Source organism: Barbus barbus (genome assembly GCF_936440315.1).
Source record: "Barbus barbus genome assembly, chromosome: 18".
Taxonomy (NCBI): domain Eukaryota; kingdom Metazoa; phylum Chordata; class Actinopteri; order Cypriniformes; family Cyprinidae; genus Barbus; species Barbus barbus.
This window is the reverse complement of record NC_136746.1, coordinates 22,843,247-22,867,860: the sequence shown is the minus strand read 5'-3', so window position 1 is coordinate 22,867,860 and position 24,614 is coordinate 22,843,247. Positions and strand designations below refer to the sequence as shown.

General features: G+C 36.8%; 1 protein-coding gene across 4 annotated transcripts; it reads left to right on the top strand.

The window, feature by feature from the left end:
• Positions 1 to 294: 294 nt before the first annotated feature.
• On the top strand, positions 295 to 24,402 carry LOC306884624 (mitogen-activated protein kinase kinase kinase kinase 5-like). Of its 4 annotated transcripts, none has more exons than XM_079440661.1 (33): positions 295 to 524; positions 1,180 to 1,361; positions 3,948 to 4,005; positions 10,385 to 10,475; positions 10,628 to 10,692; positions 10,790 to 10,845; positions 10,966 to 11,013; positions 11,117 to 11,159; positions 11,243 to 11,315; positions 12,194 to 12,325; positions 12,556 to 12,618; positions 12,768 to 12,849; positions 13,531 to 13,650; positions 13,894 to 13,972; positions 14,785 to 14,843; positions 15,093 to 15,160; positions 15,752 to 15,796; positions 15,988 to 16,030; positions 16,113 to 16,329; positions 16,667 to 16,752; positions 16,855 to 16,896; positions 17,047 to 17,131; positions 17,605 to 17,684; positions 17,778 to 17,838; positions 18,278 to 18,392; positions 20,147 to 20,205; positions 20,284 to 20,387; positions 20,513 to 20,690; positions 20,773 to 20,841; positions 20,951 to 21,043; positions 21,127 to 21,197; positions 22,470 to 22,525; positions 23,464 to 24,402. In XM_079440661.1, the coding sequence occupies exons 2-33, from the start codon at positions 1,254 to 1,256 to the stop codon at positions 23,549 to 23,551; spliced, it is 2,637 nt and encodes an 878-aa protein (XP_079296787.1). In that variant the 5' UTR covers positions 295 to 524; positions 1,180 to 1,253; the 3' UTR covers positions 23,552 to 24,402. The 4 variants fall into 4 exon arrangements, with proteins under 4 accessions (XP_079296787.1, XP_079296786.1, XP_079296789.1 ...); XM_079440660.1 differs by having other exon boundaries at positions 315 to 524; positions 18,275 to 18,392; XM_079440663.1 differs by lacking the exon at positions 15,752 to 15,796 and having other exon boundaries at positions 373 to 524.
• Positions 24,403 to 24,614: the final 212 nt, after the last annotated feature.

Genomic DNA, 24,614 nt, shown 5'->3' with positions numbered 1-24,614 from the left:
ACAATATTTGCTGTATCCGTCAGATGGCGCTACGCGTACATTAAAAATAATATAAAGAAGAAGAAAAATAAAGTAAATAAAGAATGAAATGCCATAACAACCCGTCTTTTACTGAAAGACATGTTTTGACTAGTTTGTGTAGATTTTATGCACTATAAATCATAAGCAATAGATAGCTATGACTTATTTAAAACAAGAAAAATAAATAACACCAGTTAATTATTTTATATATTGTTTTAATTATTTATTTTTCACTACAACTGTAACCATTATCTAACCAGCTACTGTCCCTCTGTGTGTGTGTGTGTGTGTGTGTGTGTGTGTGTGTGTGTGTGTGTGTGTGTGTGTGTGTGTGTGTGTGTGTGTGTGTGTGTGTGTGTGGGGTGATCTGGCTTCAGCTGAAGTTAGTTTGCGCTTCTCTCTGTTCCTGTTTGGATGGTTATTTCGACGCAAAATGAACTTCGGCATTTAGGAAAACTTTAAATCTTCATGAGTTCCGAGGTCAACGATTAACCGCACAAATGGTGAAGTTTAAATCAAAGTTTACGATTTTAAGTGATTTATTTGTCGTTGTAGTTTGACGCGGTTTATAGCATTAGCATTAGCTTCGGTTGAACTGTCACTTAGAGCGAAAGGTTCTTAAAACACTCACCAGCTAAATACAGCTATTTATCTGGATTATTCTTTATGAACATATTTGTATGTTTATATTTTGTCTATAAAAATGAAGTTTCAGGCTGAAGTGATTATGTGAGATTAGTTAGCTGAGTTAGCTTCATACACGGAGATTCAGACAAAAAAACAACAACTTTATTTAAACATTAAATAAAAAAAGTTAAACTGTCTTTCTCACTATGAGGGGGGAAAAAACACCAGTTTTGGACAGTTAACACTTCCTGACACTCATCAGTAAGTTAGACATGTGTCCAAATAACTGAATGTAACATTGTATTTAAAAATAAATACTTTTAAAATGTATAAACAGCTGCACCAATTACACTATTAAAAGCAGCTATGGTTTGCTAACATGTTTTTGTTGTATTTTATAAAAAGGCTTAAAATGATAGTATTTTATCTTTCTATCTAGCTTTCTATCAATGTCTATCCATCTGTCTGTCTGTCTAAGCTTAGGTGTGCTGTTATTAATCTCATGTTGTTCTGGTTTCTGTTATTTTTCAGGGGGATGTGGACTGCAGGTCTGTTGTAAAACTGAATCTGGGTCATTAAAGTAGTAAATCCTCCAGTCCGACAGCATGGATCTGCTGGGCCGGTCCGGAGGGGAGATTCAGCGCAGAAACCCCCAGCATGACTTTGAGCTGATCCAGAGAGTTGGCAGCGGGACCTATGGAGATGTGTATAAGGTACTGGACCCATTATAACTGAGATTCATGAGATAACTCCATTATATAGCAAACAGTAATGTATGTATATAGTGTGTGTGTGTGTGTGTGTGTGTGTGTGTGTGTGTGTAGTTGATATTTGGCTTCGATTTTAGCCACTAACAGTTTGTTAATATGATTATGTGGTTGCAGTGTTTCCGTGTTGGGTCAGAATTTTTACCTGGTTTCATCAGTCTTAGGCACTTCAGTTTCCATTGGCATACGGAGGGCTACTGATATGAGCAGTAGCAAGAAAAATTAATAATGTATTTAATATTGTTATTTTTTAGCTGTTTAGGAAGCCAAAAGCTTTTAAAGTCACATTCATGAAATGTTTGGCTTTTGCACAGTCATACCGCGCGTGGACTATTTCCTAGATTTAAAGCTCTGAATGTAAAGAGACTCATTCCTGACCGTGCGTTATCCCGGCATGTGTTCATTTACTGCCTTTCCAAATCCCTCAAGAGAAAAAGGCCATATAAGGTCAGAAAATGTCTCAGTAGCAGCTCCTGTGAGAAGAATAACTTTTCAGTGTATTAACGGCATATGTGGTTGGTTGTTTCCGTGAAAAGAACTGTTTGGTTTGAACTTTATTATGTAAATAGACCTAGCGAACACTCATGTGAAGCTTTATATTGTCTTTTTATGGTTTAAAAAAAACTAATAGAAACCATTAGGAAATGAAATATTAGGTGATGCAGTTAGTGGCAAGCATCACTTTTATTATTATTATTATTCATGCTCATACTTGATTAATAGATTAGAACAAACAAATAATCCCTAAATTAAAGTTCAGCATACATACATCTTGTCCAGCACCATTTGTGCTATAGTCATATTCATATATGAAACCTCAAATCGTACCTGTTGACATAATGTGTGTGTGTGTCACATATGATTTTTCACCTGATGGATGACCCAAATCATCAAGAACATCTTAGCAACCGCATGGAAATACCCTAGCAACCACTCACAACTCACATTTTAGTGGCATGTTTTTTACACATGCACACACGACTCTTCAGAAAATATTAAAATCTATTTCTTGGTTTATTCTGGCTAAAAACTGAATTAATCTTCTTTTTCTCATAAGATTTTTCGGAGAAATGCAGTAGAAATAAATATTTGAAAATGAAAAGGGCATGTGGGATCTGTGAGTTCTCGTTCTGAATTATGCTCAAGAGATTCAATAAAAAAACAATCATACTTGATCTCATGGAAACTTTGATCAAAGATTTATTAACTTGCATTTGGCTGAGTCTGAGTGCAACATGAGTGTTTAATTTGTTTATTTGGAGACTAAACACACACATTGTCCCCCAGGAATTTGGATGTAGCCGGCGGTCTGGAAGTGCTTGGAAATCTGGTGAATGTTGTAGTTTCCATTCATTCAGCAGAGTGTGTGTGTGTGTGTGTAGGTCTGCGTATTACATTCACTGCTTCTGTTATTGTTCGCTGGACACACTTCCTGGCTGGGTGTGTGGCTGCTGGTTATGTGGATGATCTGAAGGTTCAGCATTGATCCATACGATTACATTAGGCTCCTAAGGTTATTGTTTACTGTAAGGCTGGATGATACCCTAAAACCATTATATCTCAATTATAACTGTTTTTGCTATATTCAGGATTTGTATTATATTTAATAAATATTTGTTTTTAAACAACTTAAAATTGTAGTGTTTTTTTAAACAGCTGAACCAAATCAGCTAATTTTGCTCAAAATGTTACAATGTAGTTAATAAAAAAAACGCAGTAAAAATACCAAAGACATGTTTTCTACACTACTTTTTGCTTATTTAAGAGCATTTATTTGCACCAGCATTGTTTACGTTTTTATAATATGTTAAATTGGTAAAGGCTGTTTTTCATTAGACTGCTTTTTCATGATTAAAATTTAACGTAACCACAGAAACACAGAATTTGGGGAAAAATAAAACAGAATTTAGAGAAAAAGAGCCCTGAATACAACAATAAACAGCCATTTTTACAGCAGTTAGAATTTTTTTAATGATGAAAAATTGTATCTTTGAATTAATTTATCGAAAAAGAACGTTTAAATCAGCAAACTCGTTTAGGAATTGTATTCTGAAGCATAATGGGTTACAGAATATACTTTAAAATTGTATCAAGATTAGTTAACTGTATTCATAAAGATTTAGGGCATAATGAATGAACCTGAGACTGTCTGGGAAATGCATAAAATCTTATAAACGTCATAGATATTTGTATGGTGAAATTTCTCTTTCTGAGTCTCTATAAAGTTAATCAAAAAATCCTTATCCATTAATCATAAAACCTTCATGGAAATGGCAAAAAAGTGTGCAAACCTTAAAGCTAGTTGTCCAAATTAAATAGACATTTCATCCTGGACAGCCCACAAGACTCTTTTCTGTGTGTGCTTATGTGTTTTGATGGCTGTCGACCTACTTCCATTTGGAAACGATGAGACCGTTTCCAGCAGAGACACGGCTCTCACTTACACGCTCACATTCCAGTGTTTTGATCGGAAACTATTCTCGCTCTCTCCTTTTTGAATCACTCTTCCCTCCTTGTGTTTGTATTCTGCAGGCTCGTAACATCTCTACTGGAGAGCTTGCAGCAGTGAAGATCATCAAACTTGAGCCCGGTGAGTATGAAGCCATTCTGTTGAGCTTGAGGAGGTGTGGTGTTAAGTCTGTGGTGTAGCTCATTTGACACATCCTGTTTTGTTTTCACAAGTGGAGAATGAAAGGAGAAATTAATGATTGTTTAGGTTGATGTACATGAACATTAGCACCTCTCAGCAAAGGCCTGTCCCACTGTTTTAAGTGAGTGTGAAGAGTTATGCAAGGTTTTTCCTTGCTTGGAAATGGTCTTTGGTTGTAGCTCACACACATGTCCAGTTGCAGTTAATATAATGTATTTGCAAGTTATAGCATTTAAAGCTGGACCTCCTTGAATTGTAGACAAAACTGTCAGTTTTCCCCCTTGTGTAAAAGCTGCTCAGTTCTCATGGCTTTGTTTGACTTCAAGTATCCCAAGAGATGACTTAAATCATTAAGAGCCAGATCAAAAGAAACAAACATCGTCATTGGAACCACTTAGTAAAGTGCTCTAACCTTTCTGTAAGGTCAGAATATTTTCATTCAGTCATATATATTGGGTGTTTATTGTGTTAACATGTATTTATTATTATAGGATGCTGCACTGAAATAATATGGCTTTATGTGATTATCAGATTGCAAAGGTTTTATGTAAATCTATGCACTACATGCTTCAGAGTGAAGTGTGGCATTGTTAATTTTCACGTGAACAGCTCATAATCTGGTGTTTTCAGTAGCGGTTGGATTCACAGTAATTGCTGGTCCGTACAAATTCATCTCTGCATGTGCTTCATGTTTGGGATGCTTATAACATGCATTTGGAAATGACACTCATTAATTTTGGCAGTTTTCTGACTAAATAAAAGCTTGATTAAAAAAAAAGAAAATTGTATTGTAATTTGACAGTTGTACTGTATTATATTATTATTGTTATACTGTTTTTCTTGAATAGTCTATTTTTTTTATTCCAGGGTAAAGTTTTACAATAGTAATATTTCTTGTTTAGTTTAATATTTGCTAATAATAATATCAACCATAATTTATTATTATTATTATTATTATAGTCAAATTGTGCCACCCTATTTGTTTAATTTATTTTATTTTTTTATTTATTTTAAAATAACTTTAAATCACTATCAAAATTACTTTTTTTCCCCAAAAAATTCTTTAGTGCTTTATAACGGAAAAGAGATTCTCATAATTGAAAGTTGCAAGTCGCAACTTCTCTGAAGAATGTTTTAGCATAGTAGTTTTGTGCAACAAAAGTTTACAGCCATATAGTTTAATATCTGCTAGTCACTTTATTGAAGGGACTGGTGGACATGACACAGCTTTGTTATACAGGACCCACTTGATTTTAAAATAACATACTGACTGGTCGATAATGAAAATGTAGATTTGAACCTCTAGTATACTCGTACTAGCTAAAAAATAAAAAGTTTCACTTTCCATAGAGCTTCAAAGATGTGCATTGAATTGCTGGGAGCACTGTACAATAGTTGGGAGCACTTTACTGTCAAATAATCCACAAATCTTTTTTCTCTATACTGCAGAGATCAGTTGGCACAGTTTTGAGACCAGAGGTGTCCAATCCTGCTCCTGGAGGGCCAGCGTCCTGCAGAGTTTAGCTTCAACCAGCTCCAACACACTTGCCTGGCAGTTTCTAGTCTGTCTGAAGAGGTTAAGGCTAGAAGGGATACAGCTTCAGCTACTGGGCGTGCACAAATCAATATAGTGTAACTTTTGACACGCTCAACAACAATAATTACTGTATTTGCATTATTGTAAGGGGTAGATGTTAATAAAACACAATCTAATAGGTATAAAATTTAATTTACTGTTTGTTTCCGGCCATAGCTGTATCCCTTCTAGCCACAACCACCTGAAGACCTTGATTAGCTGGTTCAGGTGTGTTTAATTAGGGTTGGAGCTAAACACTACAGGGCAGTGGCCCTCCAGGAACAGGTTTGAACACCCCTGTTTGAGGCTTTTGAAGTGTTTCACATCTCATATAAAACCACAAAACAGGATATGAAGGCATAGTCATATAGGGAGAAAAGTGAATTCACCTTCAAATTTGCCTCAACCCCCTGACATTTTGCTTAGGTAGTTCCTGAAGAAATGTTAAATCTTTGGCATCCCTTAACACTAAGCTTAACAATCAGTTCATCATTTTTCCCACAGAGTGACTGGTTTGGATTGAGAAGACTTTGTAGAGAATGAAGCACAAGTTTCCTTTCTGATTGCTTGAATTCTAACGTAACAATCTCCAACACGTCTGCCCCAATAGAGGCTGAATGACCTTTTATAGTGAACTCAGTGATGTTTCTGCATTTGTTTTGTCAGATAGTGTCAGATCACATGATGCTGTTGATTAGTTATCAGATTCCTTCAGTTGGTTGTGTCATTTGCTTTTTCTGTTAGTGATTCAGTGTCTTGTGAAATCAGTCATCTGAAGTTATTGAGAAGGGAGGCACCAGAGGAACATCTGGACCAAGTGTGCTTGAAAAACAGGTAGAATCTGATATCCACCTGGAAAGCAGGTGTGAGCTCTTGTGTGCGTTTGCCTTTTTAGAAAGCTGGCTCATTCTTGTATGTTTAGCAGTTGTCTTTAAAAGCAGCCCATCAGCAGCAGTTTTTGTGTGTGTGTTTGTCCAGAGTTGCATGTGACCACCAACGGTATCTCATGGAGAACTGAAAAGCTGACTGTATTCACAACTTTTGTTGCACTAGCCACACTCTTACCCTGCTGCAGGAAAGAAACTTAGACAAAAAAACAACTTTGAGCTGAGACACACTTGTTGATTTAGAGGACAGATTTCGTTGTTTGTTTCGTTCATTGGCTTTTTAACACTCCACCCCCTAGAAACGATCCAATCAGAGTGTAGCAACTGTTTCTAACCAGTGGGACGTCTGTCGTGAGCATTTTTCACTGTGGAAGTTTGGGCTCTCATTCCACTGCTGAGAGCGGATGGGTGGTTTTTGTCTTAGTTTGGTTTGTGGAAATGTTATATACAAATCCCAGTTATAAAATATGCAGAGCATGACTTATTATAATGAAGTCATTATTTGCGAATAAGATTATATGATGTTTTCCCCTGTGGAAGACGTTTAATTTGGGATTCATTTGCTGATACTTTCAGTTCTAAATTTATCACCAACAGTTGGCTAATAGGTTTAGATCATGTGTTTCCCAAAGCATTTTGAAGGCTATTCCTGCAGCCTTTCTTTGATCTCTTTTATATAAATTCCAATATATTAGATAATAGTTTCTGTCTAAAATCCGGTAATGTTTTGTCGACAGAAAATTTAAAGAGATCTGATAAGTGATGTTATAGTTGCATATGAATGTCTCAAGATAAGTGAAGCTTCTTCACATAAGTTGCTCATCTAGTTTTAAGTTTGTACCCAGATGTTTCACATTGTTACACCAATAGTTAGAGTTTACCTAAACTGTTCCTTGTACATTTCTTCCCGTTCTGACAGCTTTGGTGTACAAGACAATTAAAATAAAATTAAATACAAACAAATTGTTTAGAAACCACACAATTCTACATGGAATTATCTCCCTTGAAGACAAACCACATGTATTATGCCGTAATTATAGTGTAAGATACTTTACTGTTCAAAAGTTTGGTGTCAGGTTGTTTTTTTGTTGTTTTTTAAATAAATTAAAGGGATAGTTTACCCAAAAATGAAAGTAATGTCATTAATTACTCATCCTCTTGTCATTTCCAAACCTGTAAGATCTCTGTTTATCTTCCGAACACACATTCAGAAATTTTTGATGCAGTCGGAGAGCTCTCTTAAACTCCATATACAGCAAGGGTCCTACCACGGTCAAGGAACAGAAACGTATTAAGGAGATCATTAAAATAGTCCATGTGACATCAGTGGTTCAATCCTCATTTTTTTGAAGCTACAAGAATACTTTGTGTGTAAAGAAAACAAAAATAATGACTTTATTCAACAATTCTTCTCCTTCGCGTCACCCTGGTGCCATTTTGGAGAGCATCACGACGCATGCATGGGCTCTTCTCTGAATGTAAACAAGGCATCTTCTGTGTCAGCAGAACCACGCGCATGCATACGTGCAAGAAAAGCACGCGCATGCGTCAAAAATATCTTAATTTGTGTTCCAAACGACATGAGTAATTAATGACAGATGTGTTAAATTGCTCAAAAGTGACAGGAAAGAACCCAAAAAAAAAAAATCATAATTTCCACAAAAATATTAAGCAGCACCACAAAGAAATGTTTCTTTAGCAAATCAGCATATTAGAATTGTGTGACATTGAAGACTGAAGTGAAAAGTCAGGAATAATTTAAATTTGAAATCTATTAAGATAGAAAACAGTTGTTTTAAGTTCTAATAATATTTTACAATATTACTGTAATACTTGAACTGTAGTGCATTTTAAAGAATGTCAGTGGGATCCACTACAAATGGTGTAGATGATGACAGAATTCTCATTATTAGGGGAACTATTTCTAATGAAATGACAGTAATGTTCATTTCAAAATCTGCATTACTGTGTGAATTCAGGATATTTGTAAAGAATGTCCATCATGTCGATTTAAATGGTTGTATAATGATGATGAATTACAGTGATAATCTTATAGAGTGGCACATCCTCCTCCAAATTGTAATTAGTTTTGTGCATGTGGGAAATCTAATCCAAAAGATCGAGGAGCTGGGTGATTGTAGGAAAAGGGGGGACGGGTTTAGTCCTGGCTAGCTTGATTTATTACAGTTGACGCTACTAAATACTAACAGCTTGTTTTCTGAGAAGTGCATCAAGCTCAGAGGAAGCTGCCTGAGTTCAGCTTTCAGAAGACAAACCCTCAGGCCTTGCTGCTGTCTTTGACACACACAGGCTCACATTATCTCACAGACACACACTCTTGGGCATGGCCTGTTTGTCTTGAGCGGAGAGGAAGTGGTCAGAGCTGGTAGACTTGAATTCATAGCTATGCTGATTCTTGTTTGTCACAAACACATACACTGTGATTGTACAGATGTCCCAGGGATGAGGTGTTGAAATGCAAAGGTGTGACTGATTGTTCCTTTCAGTCATTACTGTTCTGACCGCAAAGTTATTTTTCTGTATCTCATCATAGAGTCGGTGTGAAACAGAGGTGGTTGTGTTTTGTGTGTGAGTTTCTAAGTTAAAGATCTGCAGCAGAATAGAGAAGTGGCTACAGCCGGTTAACATCCATTATTGGGTTGAGGTTGTACAACATATCGAAAGGCTGTTTTTAAAAACTACACTACCTCTGTCTTCATATTTAAAAGCAGTTTTTACAGTGTAATGATCTTAAAAATCTAGTTATTCATATTTCACTTTGTTGCATATTTTAAGGGAAGACACATTTCTCCATCATATTTGTATTTTCTTTTTTTATCAAAAAAAAAAAAAAAATGCTATCATGAGTGATGGGATTTTCTGCTGTCATGAACAGATCAAGAGATTCTGAGAACATCAGGATGAACAATTCTTATGTACAGGAAACACGCACCACCTACAGGAAACAATGCTGTATTTACTGTAACACAGCCATTACGTTATAAACAGATCATGTGCTTGGGCAAAAATGCCAGGTCTTTGAGTCACACGATGAATGAAAGCTGTTTAAAACATAAAGGTGTGTGAGTCACTCCTTTAACGAAGCAGGTTGTGAAGTTTGAGGTGTGTGAGTTTGGCTGATAGCATCTTTATTCTTCTTTTATATCTCACATTGAAGTATTTGACTTGAGATTTTAAGAGTTTTTGTTTAAAAATTTTAAATCCCAAAAATTTACTTAAGTGATCCTGTGGTGGAACAAATAATGTGTGTATATATCTGCCCTCTTTAGTGTATTGTTTCTCTTTTATTCTCTGAAATTATATACAAATTGTTATAAGGTGTTCATAAATCCACAAACTCCATTTCAGCTCCATCTGAAACAAATAATAATAGGAATAATTACACGGCAGGCAAATATGCTAGTCATAAATTATACTTTGACGGTTTTAGATTAATTCATGAAGAGACCTGAGTGTTGTCATGACGTGTGTTGGTATTAACACGATTCAGAAGGAAGTTAAGCTAATTATCTGTATTATTGGAAGAGACGGGGGGAAACCCATCACACTCACAGGCTTTATTTAGCATTAGAGATGAGGAGGGTGAAGAGATCAAAGAGTGAATGAGTTCCAGCTTTGGAAGTCTCTTTTTGTGTGTGGTAACTAAATCACAAAAATCCGCTCATGAGAAGAAAGTGAAAACTGGCACAAGTTTTCCCTCACTTCATGATCATAATAATCACTCTCAACACTCAGCATCCAGACATCTGCTGTCCATATCTGATTCAAGCACTCTGTTTTTCTTTTCACTGTTTAATTGATACTCCTCTCATATATCGATTCCTCTCTCTTTTAGGTGATGATTTCTCAGTCATCCAGCAAGAGATTTTTATGGTGAAGGAATGCACCCATCACAACATTGTGGCTTACTTTGGCAGCTACCTCTGGTAATAAAAAAAAAAAATGGATTTGTCTATAAATTAATATTTTAGATGCCTAAATTTTGAGATTGTAAATCATAAGATTTCAGAGATTTACAAGTTTTAAGAATTATTTAAATACCTCAAATTTAAGCTTAAAGATTTACATTTCTCTCTAGCCGTGAGAAGTTGTGGATTTGTATGGAATACTGCGGTGGAGGATCCTTACAAGACATTTATCATGGTAAATTGGTTGTTTGTTTTGAAAATATACACCCTCTTTTTTTTTTTTTTTTTATCCTGTTTCTGCTAAATATGTGTGTGTTTGTGTACACGATCAGTTACAGGTCCACTCTCTGAACTTCAGATCGCCTATATGTGCAGAGAGACGTTACAGGTAAGATTCATCCAAAATGGTTCATATGTTTCACATGGTCTAATGCTGTTAAGAATTTTTGTTTTATTAAATAAAGCCTTTAAACATCTTGAATTAATTTGAGTGTGTGTGTGTGTTTAGGGTCTCGCTTATCTGCACTCCAAAGGCAAGATGCACAGAGACATCAAGGTAGTACAGCTTTATAATCAGTATATGTGTTCATTATTTTGGTGTTCTACCTGTTTCAAACTATCTTATGCCAGTTAATAACTCTCAACTCATTGTGCACTAGGGGGCGAATATTCTGCTCACCGACAATGGAGATGTCAAATTAGGTGAGAGTATCACGCTATGATCGCAGGGTGTGTTTCTGTGTGTAACTGAATTTGAATGTTAAACAAATCTTCCTGTTTTGCAGCGGATTTTGGAGTGGCTGCTAAAATAACGGCCACTATGGCAAAAAGGAAATCCTTCATTGGGACGCCCTACTGGTAAGACCTGTTCTGCCATAATGAAGCAGCTACATTTAAATATGTTTGGTATACACCTTCTTTTCACCTCTCTGTTCATTTGAAAAGTCTGGAAAAAATATTAAATGTGTAAAAAAAATGGAACAACATCATCCTAAAACATCTAAGAATTTGTGAATGTGCGTACAATTTTATAATCCAGAATATATCATGGAAATCTACCATAAGAACAAAGATTCAAACATGGCAATAATTGCCTTATTCAGATTGAATGGCCTCTTCAGGATTTCTGTGAACTATAACCTACTGTTGTGACAACACAGTCGGCTAGAGGAGGGTAGACACACAAAGTGCACATGAAGTTCAGCTCATGAGACAAAAATGCAGCGCTACAAGTTTCAATAAACAGGAGTTTTATAACGTTTTGTGATCTTAATCAGACTTTGTATGTATTTCTGTTCATGAAGAGTTTTGATAACTGAGCACACACCACTACAGCGTTATGTTAGAAACAGTTTCCCCTCACTCATAAAAAGTCTGATCAGACCTGAAGTTGTTTTTAAAAGAAGCCTTCTAGGCTCACCAAAGTAATTATTGGATTGAAAATACAGCTTAAAACAAATACTGTGAAATATGATTGCAAGTAAAATACCTGTTTTCTATTTTAATATATTTGAAAATGTAATTTACTCCTGTGATGGTAAAGCTGAATTTTGTGCAGCTCTTACTTCAGTGTTACGTGATCATTTTAAGATGCTGATCAGGTGCTCAAGAAACATTTCTGATTATTATCAACATTGTAACCCGTCCTTGCTAAATGAAGGCATTAATTTCTTTTAAAAAGAAAACACTTCTGAACAGTAGTTTGTCTCTTGTCTTCTCTGTGTTTGTATTTATAGGATGGCTCCAGAGGTGGCGGCAGTGGAGAAGAATGGCGGTTATAATCATCTGTGTGATATCTGGGCTGTTGGAATCACATCCATAGAACTGGCAGAACTACAGCCTCCCATGTTTGACCTCCATCCCATGAGGTATAAACACACACACTTCTTGCCAATGAGCAGACATGGTTTTAACCAAGACGTTTGCTCCGGGTCCAGAGTTATAGTGAATCTTAATAACTTAATTATGTGCAAAAATCCTCTTTGTTTGGAGCCAAGATGATTAACCATTAGACTTCCACCAAATTCTCATATAATTGCTCAGAGATTTGTATCTTTCTGTGATCTCCTTCTTGCTTGCTTTTTGTGTGTATGTCCAGGGCTTTATTTCTGATGTCTAAAAGCAACTTCCAGCCACCCAAGCTAAAGGACAAGACCAAATGGTGAGTCTCTCTGGCCTGTTTGTATGTGTATATTTGCATATTTGAGTTACAGAGAAATATAGAGTGTGTTCTGAATGAGTGTTATACAAATAAAATCTTCAGTCCCTGTTTCTTTCCCTTTCTGTCTTAACTGTCTTGCTTTTCCACAGGTCTACAGCCTTCCATAATTTTGTTAAAATTTCCCTCACAAAAAACCCGAAGAAAAGGCCAACAGCCGAGAAGCTGCTCTCGGTAAAAGTTTCCTCTCTATCTTATCTGTTTATGATTTCACACAATGCAGCTCTTTAAGCTGCTCTCAGTAAAAATGTCCTCTCTATTTCTCCATTTTATCTGTTAATGATTCCTCACAGTACAGCTCTTTAACTCATTTAGTGGAAGCTTATGTGCACATGCAATGAAATATAAACTCATGTTACAGAGAATTGTGCACTTTAACTCAATACTGTATCTTGAAAGAAGTATATTATGCTTACCAAAGCTGCATTTATTTGATTAAATATTAGGTTAAATCAGTAATGTTTTGAATAATTACAATTTGAAATAACTTTTTTATATATATTTTAAAATCCAATGTATTTGTCTGATGGCAAAGCTGAATTTTCAGCAGCCGTTACTTTACAAATCATTACAAATCATCTTAACATATGCTGATTTTGTGCTCAAGAACATTTCTTATTATTACCAATGTTGAAAATGGTTAAATATTGAAAGGAAATGAATGAATAAATCTTACTGTCTGATATGTATAGATGTGTAATATTAAAAATGTGTTCAGCACACACCTGTGTCCATTCATCAATGTTGATTATTTTCTTGGTCCCATTCCTCTATCCTGTTATTTTTGTCTGAATATTACATTGGTCACATCACAAGCAGCCACTTACTCTACATTGTCTCTGTGTTTGCATGCAGCACTTACTTGTGGCTCAGACAGGTTTGACTCGTCGGTTAGCTTTAGAGCTACTTGATAAGATGAACAACCCAGATAATCATCAGTCTCACTTCAGCCAGGGAGATGAAGATGACCTGGAGGTAACTCGTGACTTTTGTGTACGTGCGTGCGTGCTTGTGCGTGTGCGCATGTATGAAAGAGATGGCAAGTTGGTATGTAAATGTACTCTGTTAGTGTATGAGAGTTATGAGAGTTTGTGCGTAAATGGGCCAGAGTTTCAGTGTATGAGTGTGAGTGCGCATGACTTTAAATGGTAAATGTGTGCAAACGATTGTCTGTGGTATAATACATAGTTTTACTATGATTCTTTCTCTGTTCTGCAGCCACTTGCAGAACGCCACACCATCCGCTCATCCCACAACAGGAGCTCTCGTGCTGAAAGGACCCAGTCTCAGATCAACTGTACGTCAATCACAGGCCTAAGCATGATTATGAGTGTCTCGCTGTCTTGCCTATCCCCAATGAACCCCAAAACAGTTCCACTGGCTGACAGAACGTATTTTGTGTGCTCCATTTAGTGCCTGGCTAGAAATCTTACATTTCATTCTATAATAATGGTCACCTTAACCATCAAATAAAGTAATAGCTTTACTAAAAGTTACTCCTTGGGATCCAAACAGAGTAAGGCTGTGACACATGGCATAAAATGAGGAGCCTGGTGCCTCTGGTTAAAGATTGTGTAACTGATCTATTGTATTTGTCAGATGAGAATTTGTGATGGTTTAAGATAGCATACTCTATAGTTTGTATAGTTACAGAGTGGGTTTTTAGTCTGCCATTGTGGACATTCAGGGATATCCTCTTTTTTTTTTTTTTTTTTTTTTTTTATTACAACAATGCAAAGTTTTCATTTATGGTTACGATGTGGAATATGGGCTTGTAGAAGTCTATCATATGTCTTTGTTTAGATCAAACCTCATTTATGATAAGTGGCATCTCTTGCTCTTACTCTGCTCTTGAAGAGTTTAGCTCATATTATTTGTTCAGATAGAAATGCATAGTCTTGAGCCCCCCTGTGGTGGAGATGTGGTACTACAAGTTTAGACAAGTTTAGGCTTGAACTTTGTCACAATTTTTGTACAAAGCAACCCAGTAGTGTTGAACAGAATGTTAGAAATGTTGCAGATAAATGATGGTGAAATGTTTTTGTCTTGTCTGTGGCATGCTAGGTTAAGAAGTGCAGTAATACGTTTTCTCTCGTCTCTGTATTTCAGTTGATAGGCTTCAGTTTGAGCCCCCCATGAGGAAGGAGACTGAAGCAAGTGCTGAGATGGTGAGAGAAGCATTGCATAGTCCAGATAGTCAATACATCACTAATATTAATCAAACAGACACACACACTACAGAATAAACCCGGAGTTCAAGAAGATTCTTAGTGTCATTGTTTGATAAGCTCAAAACCAAACATTTCATGCAAATATCTGCATTAGTAAATTGACTATTTGCCCACAACAGGTATGCAATGAAACCTGACTTGCATGTTTTTAAAAGGGAGTGTGTACATATGGTCCATTCTTTGCAGGATGTAACTAAGGACAATGATTTCTCCTCCCCCTGGAGCCCGATCACAGAAGGCCCCATCACCTCCAGGTAACCATTAAAAGTTTTCTTTGTGACTTTACGAACAATTTGATTCCTGCTACTGCCGCCCGCATGAAAACGCCGCAAGCAGTCATTTCCCTGTTCTTTCTGCATCGTTTCTCTGACGTCCCCACAAGCCTACGCACTTCCTTCTTTCTGCAGAATCTCGCATGAGCTCTGCTTGCATTCCCTCTACTTTGACTGTTCTGTTGTGTTCTTTCTTTTCCCCGTTTTCCTTTACTTTTCCCTTTTGTGCACTCCTCTGCTGAAGGAGTCTTCTGAAGAGCGTTGAGGAGGAGTTGTTTATACGGTAAAGAATTGGTTTGTGCAGCTGTTATTTACAGAACCAAGGAGACTTACATGCAGGGTTTAAAATGAACTCGCCAAATAAAAGTAAACACTGGCTTTTAGTGTTAAAGGAAATGAGTAAAAATGAATGTGTTGTAAATAATTGCAGTATAAATGGTAAAATGCAAAATATGGTATCATGTTTGCTAAAAAATGTGATACTTGTTGAACAAATATTGTTCCATTATTCAGTAAATATACAGGCTCATTAAAATTGCCTGTTTCTGTCCATTTCTCTCTCTGTCTCTGAAGAGGGCACTTGGCTCCATTAGAAGATGCTTTTGAGGATGTTGATCTGTAAGTGTGGCTACTCTTACACTTTGAAAATTATCTTAAAGACTTTATATTCTTCTGGGGCTTGCTTGTAAGGTATCATAAAATCAACATGGAAAAAAATATGTGCTGTGAAAATTGCAAGATTAATCACAAGCAAAGACCAATTAAGTCATTCTGTTCTTTTTCACTCGGTTTCATCTACCCCTTCTCAGTTCAACTCTTAAACGGGGAGTGCCACCGCCGCTTCCTCCTAAGGTAACTGTGAGAGTGTGTATAAGTGTACAAGTGTCTATATTCATTTTTTTAGTGGTGTTTTTGACATTCTTATTCTTATCAGCCCTCTCAGGCTCGGTCGAGCAGTGTGTCTGATGAGTTTGGTTTGAGCGACGGGGTTCAGACGGTGCGGAGGTTCGCGGGCTCTGATAACGGCCCTCTACCAGTGTCTCGCAGACAGAGCACACCCGAGAGAGGAAGTAACGCAGAACACACCCACTCAGACTACATGTCTGTGAGCATCAGCAGCCCAGGGCTGCTCTCACACACCGCCGACCACGGTAACACACACTTATTCTCCAAATCATGTTTATACACAGATACTGTTCATGTACTACTCTCATTAAAAATGTATTGGAAAGTATGTTAAGAGAGATTTTGAATGCTATTAAAAGAAGTCCATAATGCTCACCAATGAGAAACTGGTGAAATTGGTCTAGTCAAGTCACTATTAGTTGTATAGCGCTTTTAACAATGCAAATTGTCAAATTGGTGTATATTGCTGATTTGGTGCAATATACAAAAATATTTGACCACTGAAGTTGACCAATCAGAATGACATTTTACAAAATCATAAATTACTGAATATTTCAAATTTCTCTCTTTTACTTTCTATAGAGGACGACTCAGACGAAAGCGTAAATGGAGATGTTTCAAAATCACCTCCCGGCCGTCCCCAGAGGAAAGAGAGAAAAGATTTTCCTGTGAGTGTGAGTGTGTGTGTGTGGGAAAGTGTCCTGCTGAGAGGAGTGTGACGCATGAAAATAATGTTGCGCTCTACTCATTTTTCTGTTCTCTTTTTATAGAAACCTGCTATTAACGGCCTGCCGCCTACTCCTAAAGTCCTGGTGAGTGACATCATCACACTTCACTTACGCTGAACTAAATGCTAATATCTTCCAATCTCACTATTCGACAGCTATTTGATCAGTCCTTTATTTTGATTCTGTGTTTTATGACTGTCATAAACTACATATTACCTCTCTGCATTTCTGCAGATGGGAGCTTGTTTCTCAAAGGTTTTTGATGGTTGTCCTCTTAAAATTAACTGTGCCACTTCATGGATTCACCCAGATACTAAAGGTAAAGTGCGGGTAACCAATGAATGTCTTTCTGATATTAAATTTGATACTATTTTGAATATGTAAATAAAAAGTCTGGGGTCAATTTTTTTAATGGGCAAGATTTTTGTTATATATTTATATTTCTTCTCTATGCATAGTTTAAGTCTCTAATACTAAACAATGCCTCATTTATTTGATCAAAATACAGTAAAGCAGTAATATTTTAAAATATTGCTAAAATTTAAAATAACTGTTTTACGTTTTAATGAATGTTATAATGTAATGTATTGTGATGCAAAGCTTAATTTTCAGCATCATTACTCTAGTCTTTAGAGTCACATGATCCTTCAGAAATCGTTCTGATATGCTGATTCTTAATATAATCGTGTATTGAAAGCAGTTGTCCTGCTTAGTATTTTTTTTGTGTGTAGAAACTCTGGATTCTTTGATATCAGCCCGTAAACACTTCTACTTTTGGTTGTTTTTTTTTAGACCAGTATCTGATATTTGGCACTGAAGACGGCATCTACACTCTGAACCTAAATGAGCTACATGAAGCCACCATGGAGCAGGTACAGCCTAAACTCTGACTTTCACCTTTTCCCTTGACCTTGAATAGACAACCGGTCCATGAACTCATAACCTGCTGTTTTAATGTGTTTCAGTTGTTTCCACGGCGATGCACGTGGCTGTACATAATCAATAATAATCTGATGTCATTATCAGGTGAGTGAGAGTGATGCGGGAGCGGCTCTTCTGTCTTTCTGTTACTGAGATTCTCTGCAGTACCTACATGATCCCTGTCTGTCTGACTGTCTGTTTCTGTGTTCACGGCTGATTTCACTGCTTGCTGGCTCTTCTAATGCCTAAATCACCATAATCAGAAGGTAAAATGTCAATCCTCTGTCCTCTAGGCCCACATGCACATAGCTAATATCACATCATCTTTCTGGCCTCATTCTTAATCTGATTTTGATTCAACTTGCATAACTACACAGCTCAGCTTTTCTTTGTGCTGGGAGTAATGACTATTCATTTCTGTGGGGCATCATTTTCCATTCTCATCAGCACAAACTATATGAATTGTGTCATATGTTGGATATCATGTGTGTAGTCATACCCTGTGTATGGTAAGCATGTGATGTGTGTTATCTCTCGTTTAAAGGGAAGACGTTTCAGTTGTATTCTCATAATCTGATTGGGCTGTTTGAACAGCTCAGGAAACCTGGACTGGCCACTCAGTTCCACACCCACAGATTCCCGGACAGGATACTGCCCAGGTACACCCACACACACAGTTTTTGCACATTTCACAGTATATTTGCCATGATTTTATTAGCAATATAAAATTAAGAAGCACTATGAATATTGTTGTTAGCCATTCCTAAAGAAAGTGTCGGTACACTTAGAGCAAATCTTTTAATAGTATAATAGTTTGGTTAAACTAGCAAAAATTGAGATTTTATGTATTAAAATGGTTAAAATGTCAGAAACATGCCTTAATTATTTTTAATTAGATCTATAAAGACAAGACATAATAACATTAAAAATCAATTAAAAAAATCAAGGCACATTTTTAATTCAGTAATATATAATAAAAAATATATAAATATAATATATTATATATTTAATAATAAAATTAAATAACTTATATACACACGTGTGTGTGTGTGTGTTTATGTTTGTGTGTGCATAATGTATGTATAATTTTAAGATTTATTTTTTAGTTTTATTTAAACATATTTTTTATCATCTATATAAAAAATATTTTATTTTTTATACATTATTTTATGTAAATATATACAATTTATGTTTAATATGGTTTTATTATACAGTAGATTATTTATACGTATAAATTACCTGTGATATATGACCTTTTAGTATTATCTATGTATTATTTGTTTATATTTTGAAGTAGTTTTTATTTTAAAATTTTAGTTTTAGTGATTGTTATATGCTTGCCATTTTTATAATCTTTTAATATTTTTATTTTACTTTTATACTTTAATGGAAAAATAAATAAGTTTAAAGTGTCATGAAACCCCATCTCAACATTGGTCTTTCACACCTTTGATCTGAAAAAGACTCCAGAAATGGGCATGTAAAACTGTAGAAAAGTGGGAGGGTGGGAAGAGGGGAGAAAACAACCAATACAGACCTACAACACACTCATCATACAGACAAATGAATGGTGAAATATCTTTAAAACAGAAAGAATAAAGGCAGTTACTTTTTGTTTACTCTTCTTTGAATTTTTGGTCTGTATCGTTTGCTGTGTATCACAATAATCTGTATCACAATAATCTGTCGTGTCATCGCATTCGTGATCAGACCTACCGCTGTATCAGCACCCTTATTTTTGTGTATTTCATTTGATGAAGACATGATATGTGCGCATACATAGTGCTGGTTCATGCTGGGAGCACAAGAGAATATGAAATATGTTCACAAAATTTGAAACACACTTGCTCCCGTCCGGATATGAACTCATTGCGGCGTTCAGCACAGAAACTGCTCTCTCATGTGCGCTACACGTGTTGTTACATATTAAATATTGTTACGGTCATGTTTACAGAGATGAACTGACAGCTCTTTCATGAGATTTGAATTCTCCACTGTAAAATTACCTCGTGTGTAATACAGTGCAGTGATTGGATCATAAGAGTTCATTCTCATGAATAATACCGAGAAAAGCTCAGAAAACTGATGACGTAGACTTGTACTCTCCAGCCACGGCAGCCAATCACCACTGCAAATTAACGCATATACGTCACTTTTCGTGATGTTGGTTCAAATTTGCTTTTTGAACCGGAAGAACAAATTGCTCCAAAAACTAAAAAAAATCACCACTTTTAACTTAATAATAGACATAATGAGTGCTATTGTTGTTTTCACTGATATGCAAACCTGTTCATACATGTTAAAATCTCAAAAAATATGTTTTAGGGTTTCATGACACATTTTATTTCAGTTTTTCTAAATAAATTTTTAACTGTTGTAGTTAACACTTACAACACTGTTGTCTGCTTCACAGGAGATTTGCTCTCACCACCAAGATCCCCGATACCAAGGGATGCCACAAGTGTTGCATCGGTAAAGCTTTACACACACACTCCAGCACAAACACACACTCAGATTGAGTTTGATCTGCTCACTTTCTCTTTCTTTCAGTGCGGAATCCGTACACAGGTCACAAGTATCTCTGTGGAGCTTTGCAGTCTGGGATTGTTTTGCTGCAGTGGTACGAACCCATGCAGAGATTCATGCTTATAAAGGTTAGACACAAAAAAAACAGTATATGCAAACCAGTAGGAAAGCTGAATTAAATCCAGACTGAATAAAACAAAGGATACAATGTCATACATTATGAAGGTTTTAAATATCTCTCTCTCTCACACAGCACTTTGATTTCCCTTTACCAAGTCCGCTGCGTGTGTTTGAGATGCTGGTGGTCCCTGAGCAGGAGTTTCCTCTGGTGTGTGTGGCGGTCAGTCAGGGCACAGAGCCGGGACAGGTGGTTCGCTTTCAGACCATCAACCTCAATTCCTGCTCGTCCTGGTTCACTGAGATCGGCTCAGGTACGGCTCGCTCTTACACGCGCAGTTTATTCTGCTCCTTCATACTGTCCTAGTGATTGTGTGAATGTTTATCTGGTTGTAGGTGGTAACCAGGTCGATGCGATCCACGTGACGCAGTTAGAGAGAGACACCGTGCTTGTGTGCCTGGACAGTGAGTGAAATAACACTCAACATACACCTTGATCAACATTATTTTACAAACATGAACACAAAAATTATTGAATATTTATAATGTTGTCTCTCTTCTTGTGTTTGAATAGAGAACGTAAAAATAGTGAACTTGCAGGGAAAGCTAAAGTCTAATAAGAAACTGGCGTCTGAGCTGAGCTTCGATTTCTGTGTCGACTCCGTAGGTGAGAGATTCACTTCTGCACTCATCCAGCTGTGATATGCTTTTATTCTGTTGTGTAGTGTTTGATGTGTGTGTTTCTGTCAGTGAGTCTCCAGGACAGTGTTCTGGCCTTCTGGAAACATGGGATGCAAGGGAAAAACTTCAAATCAAACGAGGTAAATGCAGACATTGTGTCAACATTGCATTATTAGTATATATTTATTTTATCTGTTAAAGCATTCAAACCTATGATGTGAGCACAAGCACTCTTTCTGGTGAAACCTGTGTGTGTGTGTGTGTGTGTGTGCGCGCGCGCGCGCACAGAGATGGTATGTATTTTTATTGTGTGTGTGAGGTTTTGTTTCTTGATTCTTGGCTCTCCAGCATGTAATATAAGTACAATAAAAGGCCAAAGGTCTTCTGGAGGTGAAGGACTGTCTTTATGAAATATGATAGTGTTTGTGTGTGTGAGAGACATAGATGACAGGGTGTGATGGATGATGTAAAATTCATGTTCAATCAGAAAGCTCCAGCTGGCCAGAGAGTAATGAATTAAATTATTCAGCTGTTTTTCTTTTCTCTGACTCCAATGAAAAGCGGTCGGGACCTACACCCCTCAAAAGAGTATGACTGGGGGGGGGGGGGGGGGGGCTTTACAGCCTGCCAGGTGGTGCACCTGCATTGCCAACCATTGTATTTTGAGAACACGACCCACGTGTGTTATTTTCACCCATTGTTTTGGGGATGGGAGAAGTTAGAGGTCTGAGTAGGAGGTTGTAGTCTATCATTATTAAAGGAATAGTTCACCCAAAAATGAAAACTGCTGAAAATCTACTCACCCCCAGGCAATCCAAGATGTGGATTAGTTTGTTTCTTCAGATTTGGAGAAATATCCTCTGCAATGGATCCTCAGCAGTGAATGGGTGCCGTCAGAATGAGAGTCCAAAACAGCTGATAAAAACATCATAATAATCCACAAAAATCCTTCAGTAACACATTTTTAACTTCAAACCATCATTTCTGGATACAATACCAGAGTCCATAGAGTCCTTAATCCATAATAATGCTTCCTAATATAAAACAGTCCATCCCCTGTTGTCATCTCGCATCAAAATCCACTGCAGAGGATTCATTGGTGATCAAGTGATTTAATGCAAAATTTCTCAAGATCTGTTCTGATGAAACTCATGTATGCCTTGGATGGGTAAGTACATTCTCAGCACTGGATAAAAATCTAAAATCATTCAGCCTCACTAATCAACTAGTTGTATGGCTAGATGGCTATTCTCACACGTCTCCAGTTTTATTAAAGTTTAAGTTTAATTGTAGAGATAAGTTAGTTTTTTATATGCATAAATGTACAAAAGCTTCATAATAATAGCTCTCCTGGAACTTTTTTTCTGCAGGTGTACAGTTGTTTATTAAAGGATATTTCCACTTGTTTGCAGGTGACACAGGAGATTTCAGACCCAAGCAGAGTGTTCAGACTCCTGGGATCAGACAGGTTAGAACCAGATCAAATCATTTCTGTCTCTCTCTCTCTCTTGCCTTACATCATCACCCTTTTACTTCTATTTCTTTTGTCTCCTGGAAACATTAATCTCTACCACCACGTCTTCCCAGAAATTCTGCATGTAGCCTTTTTACTTTCGCACATGCAGTGGACAGAAATAGAGACATGAGGAGGAAAAAAGTCAACCGGGAGAATGTAGTGTCTCTGCTGAGTTTGTTTCTATAGTGAGGGAAGCCCTGGGTCAGGTTTATATGGGGGACCTGAGCTTTGTGTGACGTACGGGGTTAAATTAGGTCTGTCAATTTAAAACCTATGCTCATTGATGAGGTTTTGCTCTGCTGTGAAAATAAGTGTTTTGTTTTTTTCAGGAATTTTTCTTTTTGATAAACAATTTGAAAGAACAGCCTTTTTCAAATTGAAATATTTTGTAAGCATAAAAAACAGACACTTACATTCAGAAACAGCTAGAAGCAAGCACATTTTTATCTAAATAAAACAAGCATTATATTGACACCACTTTTCTGAAGCCACATTTTAATTTATATTCCGTGCTTTACTTGTCTGATGTGTTTTTTTTGTTTGTTGTTTTTGTTTTGTTTTTTGGTCACAGAAACATATCTGTGTCACCATACATTCCCACATACACAATGGCCCTGCACCACCCCAAGACCCTCTTTAGCACATGCTGTCTCTTTCTTTCACTCTCCCTCTGAGATCTCCATCTTTTATTTACACTGGCAGTGCCAGGCTGGTGTCTCAGTGCTGTAATTTCATCTGTCGCCTGCTGCTAAGGACACGACCAACCTCACGCAACCCCTCTACATTTGCATAATCAAGGCTTTCTTCCACCCTTTCACGCTCATCTCCTCTATATGGTACATATAATTTTGATAAGTGTATTTGTGTATTAATATTTGTGTGTGTTTTAGGGTTGTTGTTTTGGAGAGCCGGCCTACAGATAACCCTACTGCTCTCAGTAACCTCTACATCCTGGCTGGACATGAGAACAGTTATTAGCTCCGCCTCCTTCAGCCATTCAGGCCCGCTGCACCTGGAGCCGTTGCAGTTCCCAAGATGCATTCGTTTCAGAACGGCACCGACGCAGGACAACCACAGCTGAGCTGATGAGCAGACTGTGTTTAATGCTAAATCTCACTGCAGCTTGTGCCATACACTGCCCACCGCCAGAGACAGCCAGACTTCTCGCCACTTCAGGCATTCAGAATCAAACATCACACAGTTCTACCGCAGCCAGTCAGATTTTTGTAAATCAACCAAGCAATCGCCAGAACTGCAAGCAATAGTGCTCTGTGTTAAATACTTGTTTTTTAAACCGTATTAAATGTAATCATTCTAAACATTTAAAAAACATTAAAGCAGCAAAGATAGAACATTGAGCAAAATGCATTGCTGCCCAAAAAGTGCCATATATGGGAACGGTTTTATTAAACGTAACGTAACGGGAAGTTTTGTGTTAATTGTAGATTTAAAATGTCAGGTTTTGATGCCGGCTAATGGGGAGAGTTTTGGAAGAATGAGTGTTATTTATTCAGCTGAGTCATGAGAGTGAAGCATCTCACCCTTATGTTACTGAGTGAATATTTTTCTGCTGCAGGTCATTTTCTCTCTGTTTGTTGTAGCTCTTTTATTTCTCCAGCTGAGTAATATTTTAAAATATCAGTTATCTCTTTTTAAAAGTAACTTTAATTCAATATTTGCACCATGTAAGCACTTTTGTACATGTTCTTTTTGTATTTAAAAATGACAAAACATGGGAGATGTGAGGTTACTGTGATATCTCAAGTGTTTCCGTTGCTTTAGTTTTAATGTATGCTGCTTTTGTAATAAAAAGGCAATTGTTAACACTTTCGGATGTTTGTCAAAGTCATTTCAGATGAAAAAAATACACATAAATATAATGAAAATCTCTCAAAATCAACATATTTGGACACGCTCACAATAACAGTCCATACATCAACCAAACATTGGGGTAGTGTTGTATTTTTGTAGTTAGAATAATTAGTACACTATATGTGACCCTGGACCACAAAACCAGTTTTAAGGCGCACATGTATATTTG

What these genes read in the sequence shown, in the direction of transcription:
- LOC306884624 (XM_079440660.1), top strand. Translation starts at nt 1,254, where the DNA reads ATGGATCTGCTGGGCCGGTCCGGAGGGGAGATTCAGCGCAGAAACCCC. An exon ending in GATCATCAAACTTGAGCCCG is followed by an intron (nt 4,006 to 10,384) that starts GTGAGTATGAAG and finishes TCTCTCTTTTAG; the next exon opens with GTGATGATTTCTCAGTCATC. An exon ending in CTAAAGGACAAGACCAAATG is followed by an intron (nt 12,619 to 12,767) that starts GTGAGTCTCTCT and finishes GCTTTTCCACAG; the next exon opens with GTCTACAGCCTTCCATAATT.